Source organism: Hippichthys cyanospilos, chromosome 16 (assembly GCF_059441005.1).
Source record: "Hippichthys cyanospilos isolate Australia breed blue-spotted pipefish chromosome 16, RoL_Hcya_1.0, whole genome shotgun sequence".
In the NCBI taxonomy this organism is placed as follows: Eukaryota; Metazoa; Chordata; class Actinopteri; order Syngnathiformes; family Syngnathidae; genus Hippichthys; species Hippichthys cyanospilos.
In genome coordinates this window covers 2,875,951-2,895,080 of record NC_142384.1, presented here as the reverse complement: position 1 = coordinate 2,895,080, position 19,130 = coordinate 2,875,951, and the positions used below count along the sequence as shown (strand labels likewise).

The 19,130-nt window shown below is 40.8% G+C and overlaps 1 protein-coding gene across 1 annotated transcript in view; it reads right to left on the bottom strand.

Moving 5' to 3' along the window:
- prr12b (proline rich 12b) overlaps positions 1-18,603 on the bottom strand; it is a 40,875-nt gene extending 22,272 nt beyond the window's left edge. Inside the window, exons 1-5 of the mRNA XM_088437432.1 lie at positions 18,439-18,603; positions 9,590-9,741; positions 5,915-6,076; positions 1,314-5,764; positions 803-1,009 (exon numbers count right to left, since the gene is read on the bottom strand). Of these exons, the coding sequence (XP_088293558.1) occupies positions 803-1,009; positions 1,314-5,764; positions 5,915-6,076; positions 9,590-9,741; positions 18,439-18,521 (5,055 nt within the window). The 5' untranslated portion in view covers positions 18,522-18,603. The remainder of the gene's footprint in view (positions 1-802; positions 1,010-1,313; positions 5,765-5,914; positions 6,077-9,589; positions 9,742-18,438) is intronic.
- Positions 18,604-19,130: the final 527 nt, after the last annotated feature.

The following is a 19,130-nucleotide window of genomic DNA, read 5'->3' as shown; positions in this document are numbered from 1 at the left end:
CCCGCTTTACGACAAAAACAACTGTCATGACCCTAGGTGTTGGCTGTATGTGTTGTTTTGTCTCCATCTTCAGGCGTTTTTAGGTAATTGCTCTTATTTTCTGGTCCCGTCAAAGTGCCTGCGCCGCAAAGCCTCACTCTGATGCTGGTCTGCTATTGGTCTGTGTCATGACTCCCTAAGAAACTCTTCTGCTATTGGTCAACGTCACTGTCAAAATGGTGGCATGCTACAGACTGAATCTGACTGTGTGCTTAAAATAACTATTTATTGTGCATTTTATTGCTTAATTCAAACTTGTGGGTGAGCCATGAGTCGCAAGAGTTGCCACGAGTCCCAAGATTGCTAGTGATGTTAAAGAGAGAAGTAAGAAGATGATTTATATAGAAACGAAGCTGGAGCTAATCAAGAAATATGAAGAAGGCTAAGCTAGCCTAGCCTTGGCTAGGCAACTGTCACTAGGGAATATAGCCATAACAAGCTTGTCACATAAAAGTACAAAAATCCTTGCTATATTTTTTATTTATGATGTTTTTTTAATTGTATACATGTATATTATACTGTATATACATATATATTATTTACACATGTATATATAATACACTCACTATACTATTTTGATACAAATTATTAATAAGTATATACAATTTTGATGTTTTTACCTGGGGGTTTTACATGAAAATTAACATAGTTTAACACGAATTAACATAGGTTTGGATTGCCCGCCATACGGGGAATTGGCGTTACGATCCCAAGCCCGGAACAAGGGCACTGTAGCATGTATTTTGTTTGAAGTCTGAGGTACCTCTCCAGAATTGCCATGATGCATCTTGTCCTGTGTTTGGTTTAGTTCATTTCTGCTGCTGTCTGTGTTGATACTTGGTCCAGGACTGGGGCCAAGTGATGGTGCTGACCCCATTGATCCTTCAGACAGTGCTGGATCTGTGCTGGACAGTGAATTGGTCCTCAGCAATGATTCTGATTGGGGCATGGCAGAACCTGGCATTGCAACCTGAAGGATACATCACAATCGACAGGATTTAAAGTGAGTGGCTGTCATTGGACAAGATGCTTGGTACACTCTGGTGATCACCAGTCAACCGCAAGGCAAACGATATTTTAGGAAAATTACATGCCTGTTAGTATACTGTATGTATCATTTAATAAAAATTCAAATCATACGATGCATAATCCAACATGGTTAATACATTTGCCACAACCCACATTGATTTATTTTTATAGTATTCATGGTGGATACAACTTGAATTGGATTGCAACTGGTAGTTATACAATATTGTGTTTCTATTTTATTGTACCTTGTTGGGGCTGCCTGGATCTTGTTGCAGGTGGTGGTCTGGTTGCTTCATATGGTGTTGGTAATTGTGCTGCTGTTGTTGGTGATGCATTTGGTGGTGAGAGGGGGGCACATGATGATGCAAGAGATGACCTTGCTGCTGCTGTGATATGTGGTGGTGGTGGTCTAGCTGTTGTCCGTGATGTTCGTGTGGATGTTGTTGGAGATGCTGGGCTGGGCTGAAGTGTTGCTGTGAGTGCTGTTGCTGTTGCTGCTGATATGGGAGATTGTGTGCTTTGTTCAAATCCTGATGAATTTCCATGAGCCCTTCCTCCCTCCTACCACGACCTCTACCCCTACCGCGACCCCTTCTACTTTCTCCAGCAGCTGATCCCATCAGCCCTCGACAGTAAGAAGGCTCTGGAAGAGGCCGTATTCGAGGTCTACCTCTAGGGCGAGGCGGACCTTCACGTTTTGGCTTTGTTGGTTTCCTCCCTCTTTTCTTTGGCCCATCCTGGGGAAGGGGTGGTTGTGAATGTCCCAAGGACGAATAGCTGGATGGGTGGCAAAAGTCCATGTCACCCATCAGTGGACTCAGTCCACTGACTCCTGATGTTCCACTGGGTTTTCGACAACTAGAAACCAAGTCAGGGAGCAGGTCAGGCAGGCGTCGACTGTTTAGACGTATATCAGCTGGACCATCAGCTTTATCTTCATCATCCTCAAATTCATACTCTTGAGCATAATTTTTCTTTGTTAGTGGTTGGGGCTCACGTCGCTGTTTAAGCAAGTGAAACGAGCTGGTCTTTAGCAGTTTTTTGGGTCGAGAAGAACAAAAAATCGCTGGGGTCATACCAGTATTGCTGGAACCTCCAACAACTCCCACAGATCCTGTCATTTTGTTGACTGCATCTGTAGCAGCGGAATTCATTCCCATAGGGGTCTGGGACTGTATGAGGCCAAGTTGATCAGCATTCACAGTTGAGGGCAGATCATGGGTCTTCATAGGGTCAAGATCTAAATTTAGATTTGCATTTCCTGATCCAGAGAGACTGTGACAATATTGTCCATAGCCTTGATCTCCGTGATGGCCAACCGGACCATAACGTTGTTCAGCACCTCCTGATTTTAGAACATTCAAGCCCTCTTGCCCACGACCTTGGTGAATGTTTTCTTGAGAAGTCTGTCCAGTCACAGAATCCCCATCACAACTAGTCTTATAGTTTGCCGAACAAAACATGTCCTCCATTCCTGGATAGAAGTTACGGTCTTCATCATTTAAGAGAGAGTCTGAAAAGCAGATAGAAGTTAAAGACGTAAACTGTTCCTGTTGCTGATTTTGATTCAGTCTTGTTTTTTCACCAGGGCCTACAGTGTCAAACTGATGTGCCTTAAGTCGGTCCATTTGGGGGTGTGACAGGTGGTTTTCTCTGTCTCTTGATTGGGAATGTTGCAGTTGTTGGGAGGTTCCTATATTTTCCCCCATCCGATGTGACTGTGGATGAGCTAAATGGGAGTGGGAAATTTGGTGGTGGCTGTGTGCTTGCTGTTGATGGTGGGCATGGGTTTGCGATTGGTTGACATGGTGCATGTGAGAGGTGGGGGGCAAACCCATATCTGGTTCAGACAAAAAGCCATGAAGCTCCGGTGCTGTTTGCTGAGAATGTTGTTGGGCTGACAGACAGTGCTGTTGTCTATGTCTCTCTCCAACAACACTATCACCTTCTGTAACATTAGCGCCAATCCTGAGGCCATGTCTATCTAGAGATCCTCCACCATCTCTGCTCCTTGGCTGTGAAAGAGGCTGGTCCAACATATTCAGTGGGGACACCGAGTTCTGGTTTATTCTGTTTTGATCTCTTGGCGCTCCAAGGCTATAGTGAGAATCCAGACTCTGATTCTGGAGCTGAAGCTGCAGCTGTGAGGACTGACTCTGTGTATGGGAGTTGATCCCTGTGAGTACTGGTCCGCTAGATGATCCCATGATACCTTGCTGGCTCAAAGGATGTTGCTGTTGTCCTTGCTGGGGGTCCATTTTAGTCCGAGACATGACAGAATGCAGCATCTGAGTTTGCTGAGGACAGTCTGGTGGTGAGTTCATCATCTGGTGTGAAACTTCATTTTGTCTTGTCTGCTGTATATCTGTTGTACTACACAAATATGCATCATCTGTCTCATCTGCGGGCTTCTTTAGTTCAATGTGAGTATGCTGTGAGTGAGCATGACTTTGTTGAGAATGATGGGAGGACTGTGTGTGTTGAGAAAGTTGGGATTGCTGGCATTGTTGTTGGTTTTGAGAATGGGGTGACAGGTGTGTGATACGGTGGGAATGTTGAGAATGTGGGTGCGGTGTGTACGGGTCCCCTCTTCCATAATGACCTACGGAAACCAGGGGGGGGTGTTCTGATTGATGAGAGTGGTTAGAATGGGAAAGAGAGTCTGTGATTCCTCCTACCACTTCAGAAGTGGATTTTGATATTGTCAGCTCAGTCTTCGTCTGTTGTTGCTGCTTCTGTGAAGTTTCCAATTGACTATTAAACCCATTTGGTACTTCACTAACCGATGTATCTGGGTCGGAACTGCTGGTAGTGCTATTTGTACGAATTACACTGTGAAGATGGTAACGCTCCTCAGAGGTCTTGTTCATGTCATAGTTTACTCCCTTTACTTCTGTATCTCCAGCTAGTGGGAGCCGTTGTGGTATCTGCAGAGAAGGTGGATGATGCTGGACAGAATGAGAAGTTGAACTTTGTGTATGGAGTAATTGTTGGATGAGGAAATCATCTTCTACCTCCACTTGAGAGCGCTCAACCCCAAGCATGTTGTTCTGTGATTTTGGTTTGGGAGGAGATGAGTGGTAGGACTGTTGCCGTGTTTCAGGAATGTGATGGGATGATGCCATAAATGTGGGTGAGAGCATAGAGGGCATGTATTTGCTGGCCCCTGATCCTCCAGGGGATTGTGCGGGTCGAGCAGAAGCAGGGGAGTTCAACCCTGGGTGGGGGACAGTAGAACTAACAGACGGTGAGGGACTAGACTCATTCAAGTGGTATGAACTGCTGCCTCCACTGCCAACACTGGCAACCCCATTTTCTGAAACTGCGGATCCAAGTCCTGTATCAAGTGTGGAAACTCCTGATGCCCCACTTCCTGATCCTTTAGCATTCCCATAGCCCAAAGAAGGACTCTCTGCTCTTCTGTGAGAAGTTGAACTAAAGTTTGAGTCCCCAAATACAATTTCTGCTGAAAATGAGCGTTCACTTGAACCTAAATCAGTGAAAGCCTTCCCACCATTCCCCCCTGTTCCAGAGCTTGTGTCGCATGTATTAGGGGAACTAAAGACACCACAAGATGGAGTCATGTGAGTCGATGCTGGCTGGTTAGGAGAGTATGACAGGGCTTGTTGCTGTGGAGGCGTCTGTCCGGGCAAACTTGTGCTAGATTTAGTTCCAGGTGGACCATATGTGGAGAGGCATGGTTTGGGAGTTGACTGGGCTGATGACACTACTGGTAAAGGGGGTGGTGCTGGTGCTGGTTGGGGTGGGGGCTGCTGACGAGAGGGAGCGCACAAGGTTCCAGTACTGCTCTTGGGGTTTGAAGATGAAGAAGAAGAGTTGGATGAAGCTGATGGTGGTGTGTGTGTGGTTCTAGAAGAGGATGATGCTGAATTTGATGAGGTGTACCCACGTGTGGAGCTCTTGGTTTCTTTAGTACCAGATGAGGAGACCGCCGAGCTGGAGGAAGAAGAAGTGTATGGTGTTTGGATATTAGGTCGATACGGCTGTGACTCTGACTGCGGTGAGGGTTTGGGATCCGAGGGTGGACTTGGCTCACCCAAGGGACTACAGGAAACACCAGTAGAACGGTGTTGGCTCGCCATTTGCTGGTAGCCTGACCCACTGCAACTGAGATATTGCTGCAGTGGGAGTGTTGTGGAATGAGCTGGGGACGAACGTTGGTAATGCTTTATAACCGTATCCTGCCGGGAAATAGCCCTCTCCTGTTGAGGAAGGGACTGAGGGGGGGTTGTGGGTATCAGGGCTGGTGTTGAGGTGAACATGGAGGCATTATAAATCTGAGAGGACTGGTTGTGCAGTTGAGAGGACAGCAGGTTAAACTGGGGAGGGGGCAGGTGGCAACTAGAGGAGGAGGGTGGTGCATGGTTTTGAGGAGGTGCTGGTAGCTCCTGGGAGCTCCGGTAAGCGCTACTCTGTGAAGACAGCAGGCGATCAAATCCCAAGCTGGACTGAGAAGGTGTTTTAATGTGCAGCAGGGGCTCATGGGGGGACAACAAGCCATTAGATGTTGGGCTAAAGGTGGGTGTGTCCTGGAGGGATAATGAAGGAGTAAAGGAGCGTCCAGCGAAAGAGCCAGGATGCTGGTATGCAGAAAGGGATGAGGAGGACGGGAAAGAGCTGGAACCCGGAAGAGCTCCAGGAATAAAGAGCTCTGTTGGGGCTGGTGTGTGCATTGCTACAGAACACAAATCAACATTAAATGGATGTGTCAGTCAGTAAAAAACACAGACAAATTCAACACATTTGGAAAAGTAAAAATTGAGACACTTTAACTATAATAATTTTACATTTTTCCAAGACAAAACTATTTGTTTTAGACACTAACCAGTCTGCCAAGAAGGAGTACGAAATTGTGTAAGGATGGAAGAAGCAGAGGGTGGGGGCTGTGGACCACGGGAATCCAAAGCTGAAATCAGATTCATGACGGATGGATCAGGACCTGAGGGGCCTGAGTGGTGTAGACCGGCATCAAACAGCCCTGACAGACCTGGCGACAAATCACACTTTTCAAATTTTACAGGACAAGTTTATCAAACATCAGCATTTTATGACCAGTGGTTAAATGCTACAATGTACCCTGTTAAAATGTGTTCTTCATCAAATTAATTCAAAATGAAATTTAAATTAAAACAACAACAAAAAGCTCTTTGATCAGACACAGTACATTATTTTCCTGCTGTACATGCACACCACATACAGACATCTTGATGGCCTATAAATAGTCAAAATATGAACTTTTATTTCTCATTTGTCTTTTGAATGCTAAATTCTGCACTGTTTTAATAAAGAGTACTACGGGTATGTACATGTCATGTCGTTAAGAGACCACCCAGCAACTGTGCATTAATAGGGTTTGGGTTATTCTTTCCATTTCAGTGAGCTATTTTGAACAGTAAGTGGGAATTTGAAACTGAATTCATTCTTTTTCTTGCCCAGATTTAGACAGGAATTTCAAGTCAGAATTTTTATCATCAATCATGCTTATTAATGAAGTATATTTAGGAATCCAAAATAAAGGTTTTTTTCATATTTTAAAATCCCAATCAAGAAATAATAATATTTCGTTTCTATCGTTTTGGTAAAACTTGGAAACGTCAGTCTGAATGTGTCCACATTGCCAAAAGGCATAAGGACAAACCAAACCAAATTGCTTAGGGTAATTCAAATGTTATTTGAATGCTGAACTAGAACTGTAAATGAAATGGAAATAATAATATGGTGGAGGTGAAATGATAGTATCAAAACATTTAAGGCTCTATTTTCATACAAAGGCACTTGTGCGCTTAACATTAAACCTTGGTGCATCTTCATTTACATGTTGGGGCAAGTCTAGTTTACCAGGTTTGAGAATTTGGCAGAGCGCGCAACTCATTACTGGGCATTTAATTTTACACAACTGACAATTTAGTGAGAGAATGTCAATCAAACGATAGACCAGAGGTGATTTAACCCAATTGAGTTGATTTGACTAAGGCGTATGCAGACAGATACTCAGTTCCATGGACATGTATGGGGTATGTCATCTTTAATTCATAATGATGACAACAGCATGCATCAATACCTCTGTATCATTGAAGAAAACATTTCATTCATTAAATTATAATTATTGGCGGGCAGATGGACTATTCGACATTAACCCCTGGGTGAAATTTTGACACAACTTCGGCTTTTGGATGTTTTTGATGTGTGATATCAAATGAAAAGAATACAAAAAAAGTACTGGGAGGCTAAAATATTGCACAGATTGTCAAAACGTCAAATTTCAATATGTCGTCCCTTCTGTCAATGCTTGAAAACGGGAGATCAAGAGATCCACTCTGCAGATGTCTAATTTAGCCCTATGTTGGGCTCATTTACTGTCATTCAAAACAGAAAATATTGTAAATTTTGGACATACTGAAATCCCAATGTTTAATGATGCATTTCTACCGATTTTTCCATAAATCCTTTCAACGGGAACTCGCGAACAGGATGCAGTAGAAATGTTTGTCTTTGGACCCCAAAACCAAGCCTTTCAATAACTTCATTGCGTGGCTTAGCCTGACTCCCATAATGCAAAGTTCTTGCTATTCATTGTGGGACTTGTAGTTGACAAAAGGCTTCGACCCAAGAAATAAATGTTGCAGGAAAATGTTTATTTTGCTGCAAGGAAGCATTTTTATTTCATGTAGTGCATAACATTATACAAACATTATAGTTGCATATTCCCTTCTGCAAAACCTACAGTATTGGATAGCTGTTAACGGTTTTTTTTTTTCCTTTTTTTTACTCACGTATTTTTCCTCACAAAATGAAATATATTCAAAATGAAACAGTCTTGGAATATATGTATAAGTAAATAAATATATGTATGGATGCCACGGAACATATTGTTGTGTTCAAAGCAAGTATATATTCATATGTGACTATGTTATGACCTTTTCAAAGTTAGCCCAAGTTGGGTCAGGTTAGTGAAAAATCCCCAGACACCCAGGGTTTAAGGGTGGCCCGATGGCACAGGGCCACCACACAACTTTGTTGGGCTGGTTGGAGGTCACTGATACTGGCCTAACCAGTATCAAGGACAAGGACAAATTTTAAAAATATATGTTTATACTTTTTTTGTCTTGTAAAAATCTAGTCATGAATATTTACAATTATAGCCACTTAAACTGAGCAATCAACTTGATCTTTATACACCCGCTGTGCACATTGGATGACCCTCATTCAGTGATCCATTGTGTACTACATAGTCACAACACTGTCTACATGCAAGCCTATTTATTGCAATGTAGTTGTATTTTTTGTAACATATTGCTTTAAGGACATACTAAATTGTCCTTAGGTGTGACTGGGTGCGTGAATGGTTGTTCATCTCTGTGTGCACTGTGATTGGCTGGCAACCAATGTCCCCCGCCTAGTGCCGGAAGCCAGCTGGGATAGGCACCGGCAAGCATGCGACCCTTGTGAGGATAAGTGGCTCTAGAAAATGGGTTGATGGATGGATATTGTTTTAAATTAAAACGCATACTGGTAAGTGGAGCTTGTGAATGTTTTCAAGGGACTGACAACCCACTGATTCCATTTTCAAAAGCATTTTGGACACTGAGTTCATCAAAAATCACAAAATTATTAATTTTGTGAAGTATCATTTTAAATTAGAGCCAGCATTCTGACAGGGCCACTACACCTCGGCCTATGGTGGCCCTATCAGCTGCTGCTCAGATTTAGGAGAATTAGGGGAGCCACGTCCATCGGTCTGGAAACAACTGACTGTATTCACACCCATGGCAGTGCAAATGCCTATCTCTACCTGTGCGCACCTAGGAAAATAGCAATGGAAACAACTGATTGTATTCCCTCCCATAGTAGCGCAAATGCCTATCTCCACCTGTGCGGATCTAGGAAAATACTGAAAACTCCACCCATGCACACAGTTACACCGCACTACGTGTCAGACTTTCGCTGGGCACAAAAATAGGACAACTCATCATACATCATTGGCTTTCCCCGGGGTTCTCAAAGTGCTGTTCCTGGCATTGAATGAGTTAGTATATTTTCAAAATGTAATAATTTTGAAATGTGTAAAAATGCATGTTGTGTCTATAATTGCTTGGTAATGAGGCAATGAAGCCAGCAAAGCTAAAGCGTCATTTTATTTTATAATGCTTTTTTGTATTAAACAATGGAAAATTGACCCGGTTTGTCATGAAGAGGTGTGCAATTTTGCAATTTTTATTTTTTAAACTTAAGTATACCTGAAAAGCAACATATACTTGTTGTCAAATTGAATCTTTTGGTGACTAAAAAGGGCACTTATTTTTACATTTAATAACGCTAATAAAATTTTAAATTTTATATTTTTTTTTGTTTGTTTGTTTTGTTTCCACCAATTTTTATGGAAAAATTGCTTTCTAAAAGGGGTCCTTGACTCCAAAAAGTTTGAGAACTCCTGATATAGCCAACAGAGATTTATAATTTGGACAGATCTTCACATTGTCAATAGTACACATTTCCTTACCCAGTGCGCGTCCACCCCAGGTCGCACCCTGTCTGGAGCCTCCTGGGTGGTGGTTGGTTGCATAACCCTGGAGGGGGTGAGGGGTACCATAGGCTTGCCGGTGGAGCAGCTCTGAGTCGGGGTGGGATGACCTGGCACTCCCGTACATGAGGCTGTACACATGAAATAAATTATATTTTATAAAATAAATGAAGACCACAACTTTTGACTAGAAGCTATTCCGGAAAAAACATTTTATTTTATTTTAAATTGTCTATTGGGTGATTAGGTTATGGTCCAAAATGAATGCACATGGACATGCACATGGCAATTATGAAAGGTGACATATTTTGTATGTATGTACAAATGTATTGTACTGCAAATAATGTGGTTTGTGTGGACCACTGTCACAAATGACCACCACTGAATCGTTATGGCATTAAAAGGCTGGATCCACCAACGACAAAATATAATGACAGAAGACTAACTGGAAATGCATGTGTCACGGAATCAAGACAGAAATATTACAGCCAATGAGAGACCATCTGTATTGACAAGGCGTCAAAGTCAACACAGCAGATGACACTGCTGAAAGACCCATCATGGAGGAAAAAAATCAGCACAAACAACCAATGTCCTATTTTCCATGTAAAATACCATCTACAACACTGACCGTATTGTATTAATTCAATTGCAGTATAAATAATAATAAATTAGTTCAATGTAGCCATTGGGATGCTGAGATAATGGCTACTGGCTAGCAGTGTTGGCGGTAATGCATTCCAAAAGTAATGCAATTACTGTCATGCATTACTTTATAATATAATGCGGTAATGTAATATATTATGCACAATTTTTTTTAATATTGTGCACATTACAAATGAGAGTAAAGTAAAGCATTACAATGCATTTTTGGCCTGAAAGAGCCCCCCCCCCCCAATTCACCAAAAACACGCAAGACTGAAGGAGAAAAGTTGGGGCAAAATGTTTACATACTGATCTACTACAGCTGAGATGAAATGGCAGGTTGAATATGGACGATAGGTGCACAAGATGCACATACAACCATTACTTTCAGTTAGGCGGAGATAAAGACTAGAAAAATATAATCGTTAGGTGCACATGTGCTGAACACCTAAAATGGTGTCCATTTCGCGAAATACAACCAGTTACTGAAGCTATAGAAACATGAAGTTAGCGAAAAGAAAACACGTGGATGATTGCGCTCTCTCGCTGACGGATGACACTTCAACATCAAGAGGATCGAAAATTCGTTAGGAGATATGCTGCCGCTTGCCACAGTGGATTCTCCAGCATTTAGAAACCTTGTCAGCAAGATCCCTGTCACAACTAGCAAAAACAACAAGGTAAGCTAACGCAAATTTCCACTGTACATTTTCTATTAATAATAGTCTATAAATATTTCTGGTCACTGTGAAAGCAGTGATCAAGATGAAGCATACAAAACTCATGTTAGCCAGTATGTGAAACACCTTAACAATGATGTAGGCTAGCTGCTAAAGTTAACCCCATCGAAATCATCTATTTTTAAAAAGCATGTGTCTAACCTAGCCAACTGATCTTGAATTTGAACATTAACATTGAAATTGTGAAATGCACAAACTGTTTTTGCCTACAGTATAAACAATTCATCAGTATGCTGTGAAGCTGAATTATAAAGGAATTAAAGTACAAAAAAAGGAAAATTTTATGTCTTGTCTTTAAAGGTTTACAATACAATACAGATAAAATGATTTTTACTAGGTTTAGGCTTAAGCCAACCTTCCACTAGATATGTAATGAACGTCATGAGCTACAGTTAGAATGACAAATCCATAGTTATGTTGGTGAGAGTAAAATAAGAGTAATGCAATAGTAATGTAATTTCAAATACATTTCAAATACACTAATATTGTAATGTAAGTAATTACATTTAAATGACAGTAATAAGTAATAAATAATGCATTACAGTTTTGAAGTACCTTGCCCAACACTGCTCGTTACCCTTCCACGATTAGTCATCTTTGGACCTGTCCAATTTGTTTGAACTGTAGGTCTTCGGAAAAGATTTGCTGCTCATCTTGCTTGGGATGTTCTTTACCCAAATGACGACTGTTGTGAGGTGAGAGCGTGGAAGGCTGCCCTTCGCAGTTTCTCCCCCCACCTGCCGACATCAGTGCCAGCTTCAAGCATGGCCCTCTGACACAGGCTGAAGGAGATGAGTCAACCCCTTTTCATAAGGTGTCAAAGTGAGCCAAAAAAAAAAAAAGATCCACGTTGTTGACAACAGAGGCAATTAGGCAGGGCTTGATGATGTTCTGTCCAAACACTCTAAGTAAAACGGATACTTACTATATCAATTAGAGGTGTATATGCAGTAATCATTTTAAGACTTGTAAATTATTTGATATGACTTTCCGTATTCGAACTAATGTTATTCGAACACAAATGTGGGAAAATCTGATCTGTTTTGAGTTATACCGTTATAAGTCGACCCCCCCCCTAATATGGGGGTTAAAAGTGAGGAAGAAAAACTCGACTTGTATTCGGAGAAATATGATATATTAATTTCAACAAATGATGTTGTATACCAGTAATGATGTATTTTAAACAAAATGAAAGTTCTTGGAGGTTATAATTCAATAGAATGTAGATAAAGGTAGATGTAGAATTTAGTGTTCCGCTAGTATTAGTGTTACCACTGCATCACACTGAGATGTTCCTAACTCCAACCTGTTCATATAGCTAAATATGGTAACTAGATTTAAAAAAAAAAAAAGAAAAGAAACCACTCCTGATTTTGCTGCAGTGAGATTTTTTACGACCAAAACTAATACCACAGTTAAATGCATAGAGCGATTTAAATGTAACTGTTATTATATTTGCAACAAGCCTAACCAAGATTCACAAGGTTCCAATGGCATCTTCAATTTGTTGTAGAAGTGTTCTGGTAAGGATTTTTTCTTTTTAAAACAAAAAAATGCATCAGCTAAATTAAACATTTCATTCGCGACTTATATATTAATATTTATTCATGTTACAATATTATTATGAATATCCACCACCAAATCTTATTCTATAGCTTACCTTGTGAACGCTTGATGTTCATGTGCAAATTGAACCTATCCAAAATGACTCTGTGGTCAGTACTCAATGATCTATTGCTGGCTTGATGGATTGAAACCTCATTGGCCAAGTTGTTCAAATTTAATATTTTTCGAGAATCATCACTATTATTCAGTCCACACATGGGTATATTGTGTTTTACAAATTATTGACTACTATAATGTTCCTTATGATGCAATGTTAATGACTTAAAAATATGGATTCCTGTTTTTTGTTGTTGTTGTTTGTTTGTTTCAGGGTGATTATGTTTTTGGTTTTCTGAAAAGTGTTATTTTTGAAGATGAAAGATTTCTGTTTATGATATGTTAAATGATTCCAGCTGCCTTTGTCAGAAATGATTCAGACACCTTTGATTTTTTTTCATTTTTTTTAAATATTGCAGCCGTTTGCGAAAATCAAAAATGTAATTTTATTTTGAGAAAAAAACTGAAATGTATAAATTTGTGCAAACGTATTAAGTGTTCAGACACTTTGCAGTGGCACTCATATTGAACTTACATGCGGTTCATTTCTTCTAAACCTCCTTGAGATGGTTGTTCTCCTCCATTGGTGTCCAGTTGGATTTAATGAAACTGATAGGACTTGATTAGTGAATGCACACACCCGTCGAGATCAGACGTTACAGCTCACAGTGCACGTCAGAACAAAAGAGACTCATGAAGTCAAGGGAACTGTCCAAGGAGCTCAGAGTCACAATTGTGGAGAGGCAAACATCTGACCAAGGTTACAAAACAAGGTCTGCAGCACTCAAAATTCCCAAGAGTACAGTGGCCTCTATAATCCTTATATAGAAGAGGTTTGGGATGACCTGAACTCTCCCTAGACATGGTCGTCCAACCAAACTGAGCAATCGTGGTAGAAGAGCCTGGTAAAAGAGATAAAGAAAAACCCAGAGGTCACCATGGCTGAGCCCCAGGGGGGTGGGAGACAGTTCGACAAAGTCAAGGTCAGTTTGAAGAAATGGGTAATGCGACCAAGTACAAAGATTTCCTGAAAGAAAACCTCTTCCAAGAGTGTTCAGGACCTCAGACTGGGCCGAAGGTTCACCTTCCAACAGGATCGTCACACAGCTAAATAACAAAGGAGTGGCTTCAGAACAAGTCTGTGACCATTTTTGACCGGCCCCGCCAGAGCCGAAACCAAATGTCGTCTCTGGAGAAAAAAATGTCTGTTCTCCAATGTTCACCATCCAACCAGGCAGTGTGAGAGATCTGCAAAGAAGAATGGTAGAGGATCCCCCGATTCGGGTGTGAAAAACTTTTTGTATTGGAGGAAAATGTTATGTATCACTTGAATATGGATGTACTCATGAGTGTACTTTATGAGAAATAAAAGTACACTTTTAATAAAAGTATTTTTAGGGGGGCGGAGGGAGGGGGCACATAGCTGCAACGACATAAAGAGTGAACATTTTAAGGGGGTCTGAATGCTTTTTGTGCCCACTGTAAAATCTGGACTGGGTCCCAACTACAAGGTACATGTGGACAAAGAACTATTTGCAATGACGTCCACACTTAGGAACCAGTGTAGTCTTCAATTAAACTAGAACTGCGGTTCTCAAAGTGGAGTCGGTGCCCTGACTGCAGGGGGCCTGGGAGATAACTTGGATCATTAATCATCAATATTTATACTTTACAATTGTGAAAGTATTCAAGACTTTTCAATAAAGCAATCAATTCAACCAGTTTAACTCATGCAATGCTTGGAACATACTTTAACATTTTTTTAAGAGTTCAGACATTCAATCCCATATACTTAAGTATTGATTTAATACTTGAGTAAGTATCAGTAAGTATTAAGTAGTAATAGTAAGTATTTAGTATCGATTTAATACTTAAGTACCTGGAAATTAATGTCTTTAATGTACTTACGTATTGATTGTCAGAACTATTTAAAAACCTGGAAAATACTGTATGTCCCTGGCATTGAAAGAGTTCGTATATTTTTTAAAATATAATAATTTTGAAATTTGTCAAAATGCGTATTGTGTCCACAATTGCTTGCTTACAAGACTATGAAGGAAGCCAAGCTAAAGCTTTACTTTATAATGCTGTTTTTGACTAAATCATTTGAAATTGACCCGGTTTGTTATAAGGAGGTGTGGAATTTGCAATTTCTATTTTCTAAATTCAGTATAGCTGAAAAGCTACATAAATTTGTTGTCAAATTTAATCTTTTGGTGAGTAAAAAAGGCACTTATTATTTTTTTAAATTTAATAATGCAAATAAAATTTTAAATTTTTAAGGATTTTTTTTCCACAAATATTTGCATTGGGGGTTCTTAGAAAATTATCTTTCTAAAAGGGGCCCTTGACTCCAAGAAATTTGAGAACCCCTGACCTAACCTACCGTGTTTCTACGAGTATTAATCGAGTTTTCATTTTCAACCCCCCATTAGCATTTGCATCTACATGCAGGCGTACATTGCCTCGCACATGTCTCGTTTCCACCCCACTTTCCCCCCTATAACCGAATCTTGTTTGATATACAATGTAGAAATGCCTCTAAAAGTAGCGTAATTTTGTCATTTTAATAACACACACACCATGTGTTTTAATTAGACAGCCATGATTTATGCAACCATTAAAATCAGGGGTAGACTTATAATCACGTTTTTGCAAAATTCGCCCCAAATTGAAGTAAAAAAAGGGTTGACTTATAACTGAGGTCGGCTCGTACGCAGAGAAATATGATAATATGTTTTGGAATGTGAGAGGAAGCAAGAATGTGAGAGGAAGCAAGAGTAGGCCTATGCGTTGAAAAGCCCCCACAAACAGCATGCCAAGTCCCCAAGGATGAGATTGAGCCCCAAACCAATTGTTCCAGATTTGCTAACCACGAGACCAGGTATCACTGACCTGGTGCCACATGAGTAGCCCGCAGGCCTGTTCCAAAAATAGCTCAACAGTGATGGGATGTGATTTTCCAGTAATACGGCATAAGTGATCATTTGAATATGTAAACAGTTACAGAAACAAAGTCTTGCATATTCCCATTTGTTTTCTAATTATTGAGAAATGTTAACACAATCAGTACATCATCAAGTACTGTTTCAAAAAGGTTAGTGAACCCTGAACTAGACCATTGTGCTGCTAGCGCCACTATAAGATCTAACACGGAAACCCTGTGCTTCTCAATGAAGTTTTGCCACCCCTAGGAAAAAGAAAACATTTCACGCCTCCTACTTACCATGTCTACCAGAAATAATTTTCTCTAAAAATGGTTTAAGTATACTTAAAACTGTTTCCTTTTTAACATTGACAAAAAAAACAATTTAAACCAACTTTCAACAATTGTTAACTACTTTTTTGCATTTATGCAAGTTAAAGACAAAAAGTGCGTTAAAGTGCCTGAAAAAAAAGATTCCAGTCCTTATTTTATCACAATTACACTTCACATGGCAGAAACAAATCCTCTTTCCTAGGGTCATTTGCACCCCCCCATCACATCACCCTTGTGCCCCTCCCAGGGAAGCAGCCTGCCCCACTATTTGAGAAGGACTGCCAAAACCAGTGTTTCCCAATTTATTGAACCTCTGAACATAATTTACAATAGAAAAAAGATATTGTGGCACAACGCCAAACAAAAACGTCAAAAACAGTGGTAGGTATCACAGGTTAGTTAATATATATATATATATATATATATATATATATATATATATATATATATATATATATATATATATATATATATATATATATTTGTGTTAACTTCATTTCATTTTATATTACATTGTGAATATATTTGTGATTCTTCAATAAAACAATCAATTCCACCAGTTTTATATATTTTTAAAAATATAATAATTTTGTTATTTTTCCAGACATAATCCATGTCATCATCAAAAACCTTGATTATTTCGTTACTAAATATTTGGCAGCAACTTGTTGGGGGGAACTTGACCCAGTTTTATGAGGAGGCGTACAATTTGCCATTTTTATTTCGTAAACTTGAGTATGGCTGAAAAGTAACAAACATAGTTTTCGAATTTGTTGGTGAATAAAAAGGCCACATTTGCCTTGAATTATTTTTTGTTTTGTTTCCACAAACATTTGCATTGGGCGTCCTCGGAAAATTTAATTTCCAAAAAAGGGTCCCTGACACCAAAAACTTTGAGAAGCCCTGATCTTGTGGACGAACCATAATTCTGCCAACCAATAAATGTCACGAGTAAAGCTAGTTGAAATTGCAATGTCTACAGTATTTATGATTTGACACTTGATGGTTCATCGTGACATTCCATGTCAACTGCTTTGGACATACTGCCCTAAGAAATACATATTATTGGAAATATTCTTTTTTTTATTTGGAATTAATTATTAAAATAGTTTTGTATTTATAATCATTTGGGACGATATTGTGTGTGCGGCTTCTATATTTTGTCCCTTAAATATGCTCGGTGTGATGATATTTCTTTATACTGCAAGCAAATATTAACATATATATATATATATATATATATATATATATATATATATATATATATATATATATATATATATATATATATATATATATATATATATATTTTTTTTTTTTTTTTTTTTTTTTTTTTTTTTTTTTTTCGAAGGAAGTTTCATTTGATGCAATAAGCCTTTTATTGCCATTAGCATTCCGACGGTTAGTTTCACATTATGGCCATGCATATACTGTATGTGACATGCTCGCGGACGCAGCATTTTCGGCAGAAAGCTCGTCTCTATATTCTGACAGAGGTCCGCCGTGGTTGTCAAGGCGACCGCTCACGTGAAGCTAACCACAGCTAGCCGACTTTAGCGAGGCTCCAGGCCATGCTTCATTCCAACACACAGGCGCCACTGGCGCGGAAAGAAAATCCACTCTATAAATCATTTATTGGTCGAATATGTATGTTGGGGTAGATGCCACAGGAGCAGAGCTTGGAAAGGCGCAATGCTAAAACGACGGCGCTAGCTTCGGTGCTAGGTAATTAGCCCTATCGCCAACGGGGCTGGACCCCTCGAATGCGTGGAGGATGTCAGCATGCTGCACTCATGCAGCCATTGTCACACAATCGCAATCAAATAAGATACAGAGGACAAGTTTCCGTGCCGCGAAGGCAACTTGCAGAAGGCGATGCATCTAATTAGCTGACGTTTAATCCGGCGACGGTGAGGGCACGTTCGTTGGTCACGTGACATTATTGTAAAGCACAATTTACTAATAAGGTAAAGGTTCGGTATTACAGCACGAGATGTGTTTTGTCATTTTTTTTTTAAATTATGCTGAACATCAAATTTCGATAGTGAATCTATTCCGCACTTGGCACTTGTCTGTTGAACATGTGCAAATAGTTGTCCTGTCCAGTCCGGTCTAGATTCATATAGAACAGCAGCGAAGCGTGCCCGTGGAAGCTGCAAGTGTCTCTTCTGCTGTCACGCGTTTGTGTTGTCTTAGTGCAGACAAAGCTGCGAGCGCTGATGGATAACAATGCAGCCCGCGTGCGGAGCCAGATGTCATCTGTCATTCTTCCACACATCTACGTTGAAATTAAAAAAAAAATGACTGCCCCCCCCCCTCCCTCCCTCCTTCCCGATACTGTCACAATTAACCTTCCATCACGTTCCTTGTATTTTAGAGACGCCCCACTCCCTCCCTCCCTGCCACCAGGTTGATGACAATACAAGTGAGCGTACCTGAGCGGCGATTCCGGTGCAATTGAGCCCGCATGACTGAATGCGGTGGTCCGCGTAAGGAGCCCTCGCTCACCCGCCCTCGCTTACCTTGCTTTGGCCGACCTGTCGTAACTCCATCCCGTCCCAGGGCCGAGATCTCCGAAGCCAGCTGCGGGATAATTCCTCTCCATGAAAAAGAAAAAAAGGGGGCTGCCTAAGGATGAAGATGGGCAGCAGATAGTGTGGGTGGGGTGGGGGGAGGGGGAGAGAGCGCACGCGCCAGAGAGAGAGAGAGGGGAGGAATGTCCTCTCTTCTTCCTTCTCTCTGCGCTCGCCTCTGTTTGTTTCTCAGCTTGACGAGCCTGTAGACTGGGAGGAATCGAAGGAGGAGGCGGAGGAGAAGGAGCGAGCTGAGGAGGAGGGGGTCACAGAAGCCAGGAGCACCTCCTCCCCATATATTTCACTGTCTATTGTCTCCCGCGCACAGTACGTTCCTCAGCAGCTCCACAAACCAAGCCCACTCCTCACCAAAGCTATTTTGGCCCATTTTCTTCACTGGGCGCCATTTTTAAGACGGCTATTCTCTCCCAGTCCTCCTCTCTCTCACGCACGCAATTTGTCACGAGCGGCAGCGCTCTGACTACAGCTGAGGCCTTTGGAGAACAAATTGGCCGCGTTTTTATGGTCACTCGTCTGCCGTTTTAACGACAAACACATGCTGGAACGTGTCAAAGAATGGCGCGTTGACGTCTACGCGCCGACACGTGAACGCGCTTGTACTTGTCTGCACTAGCCAGACA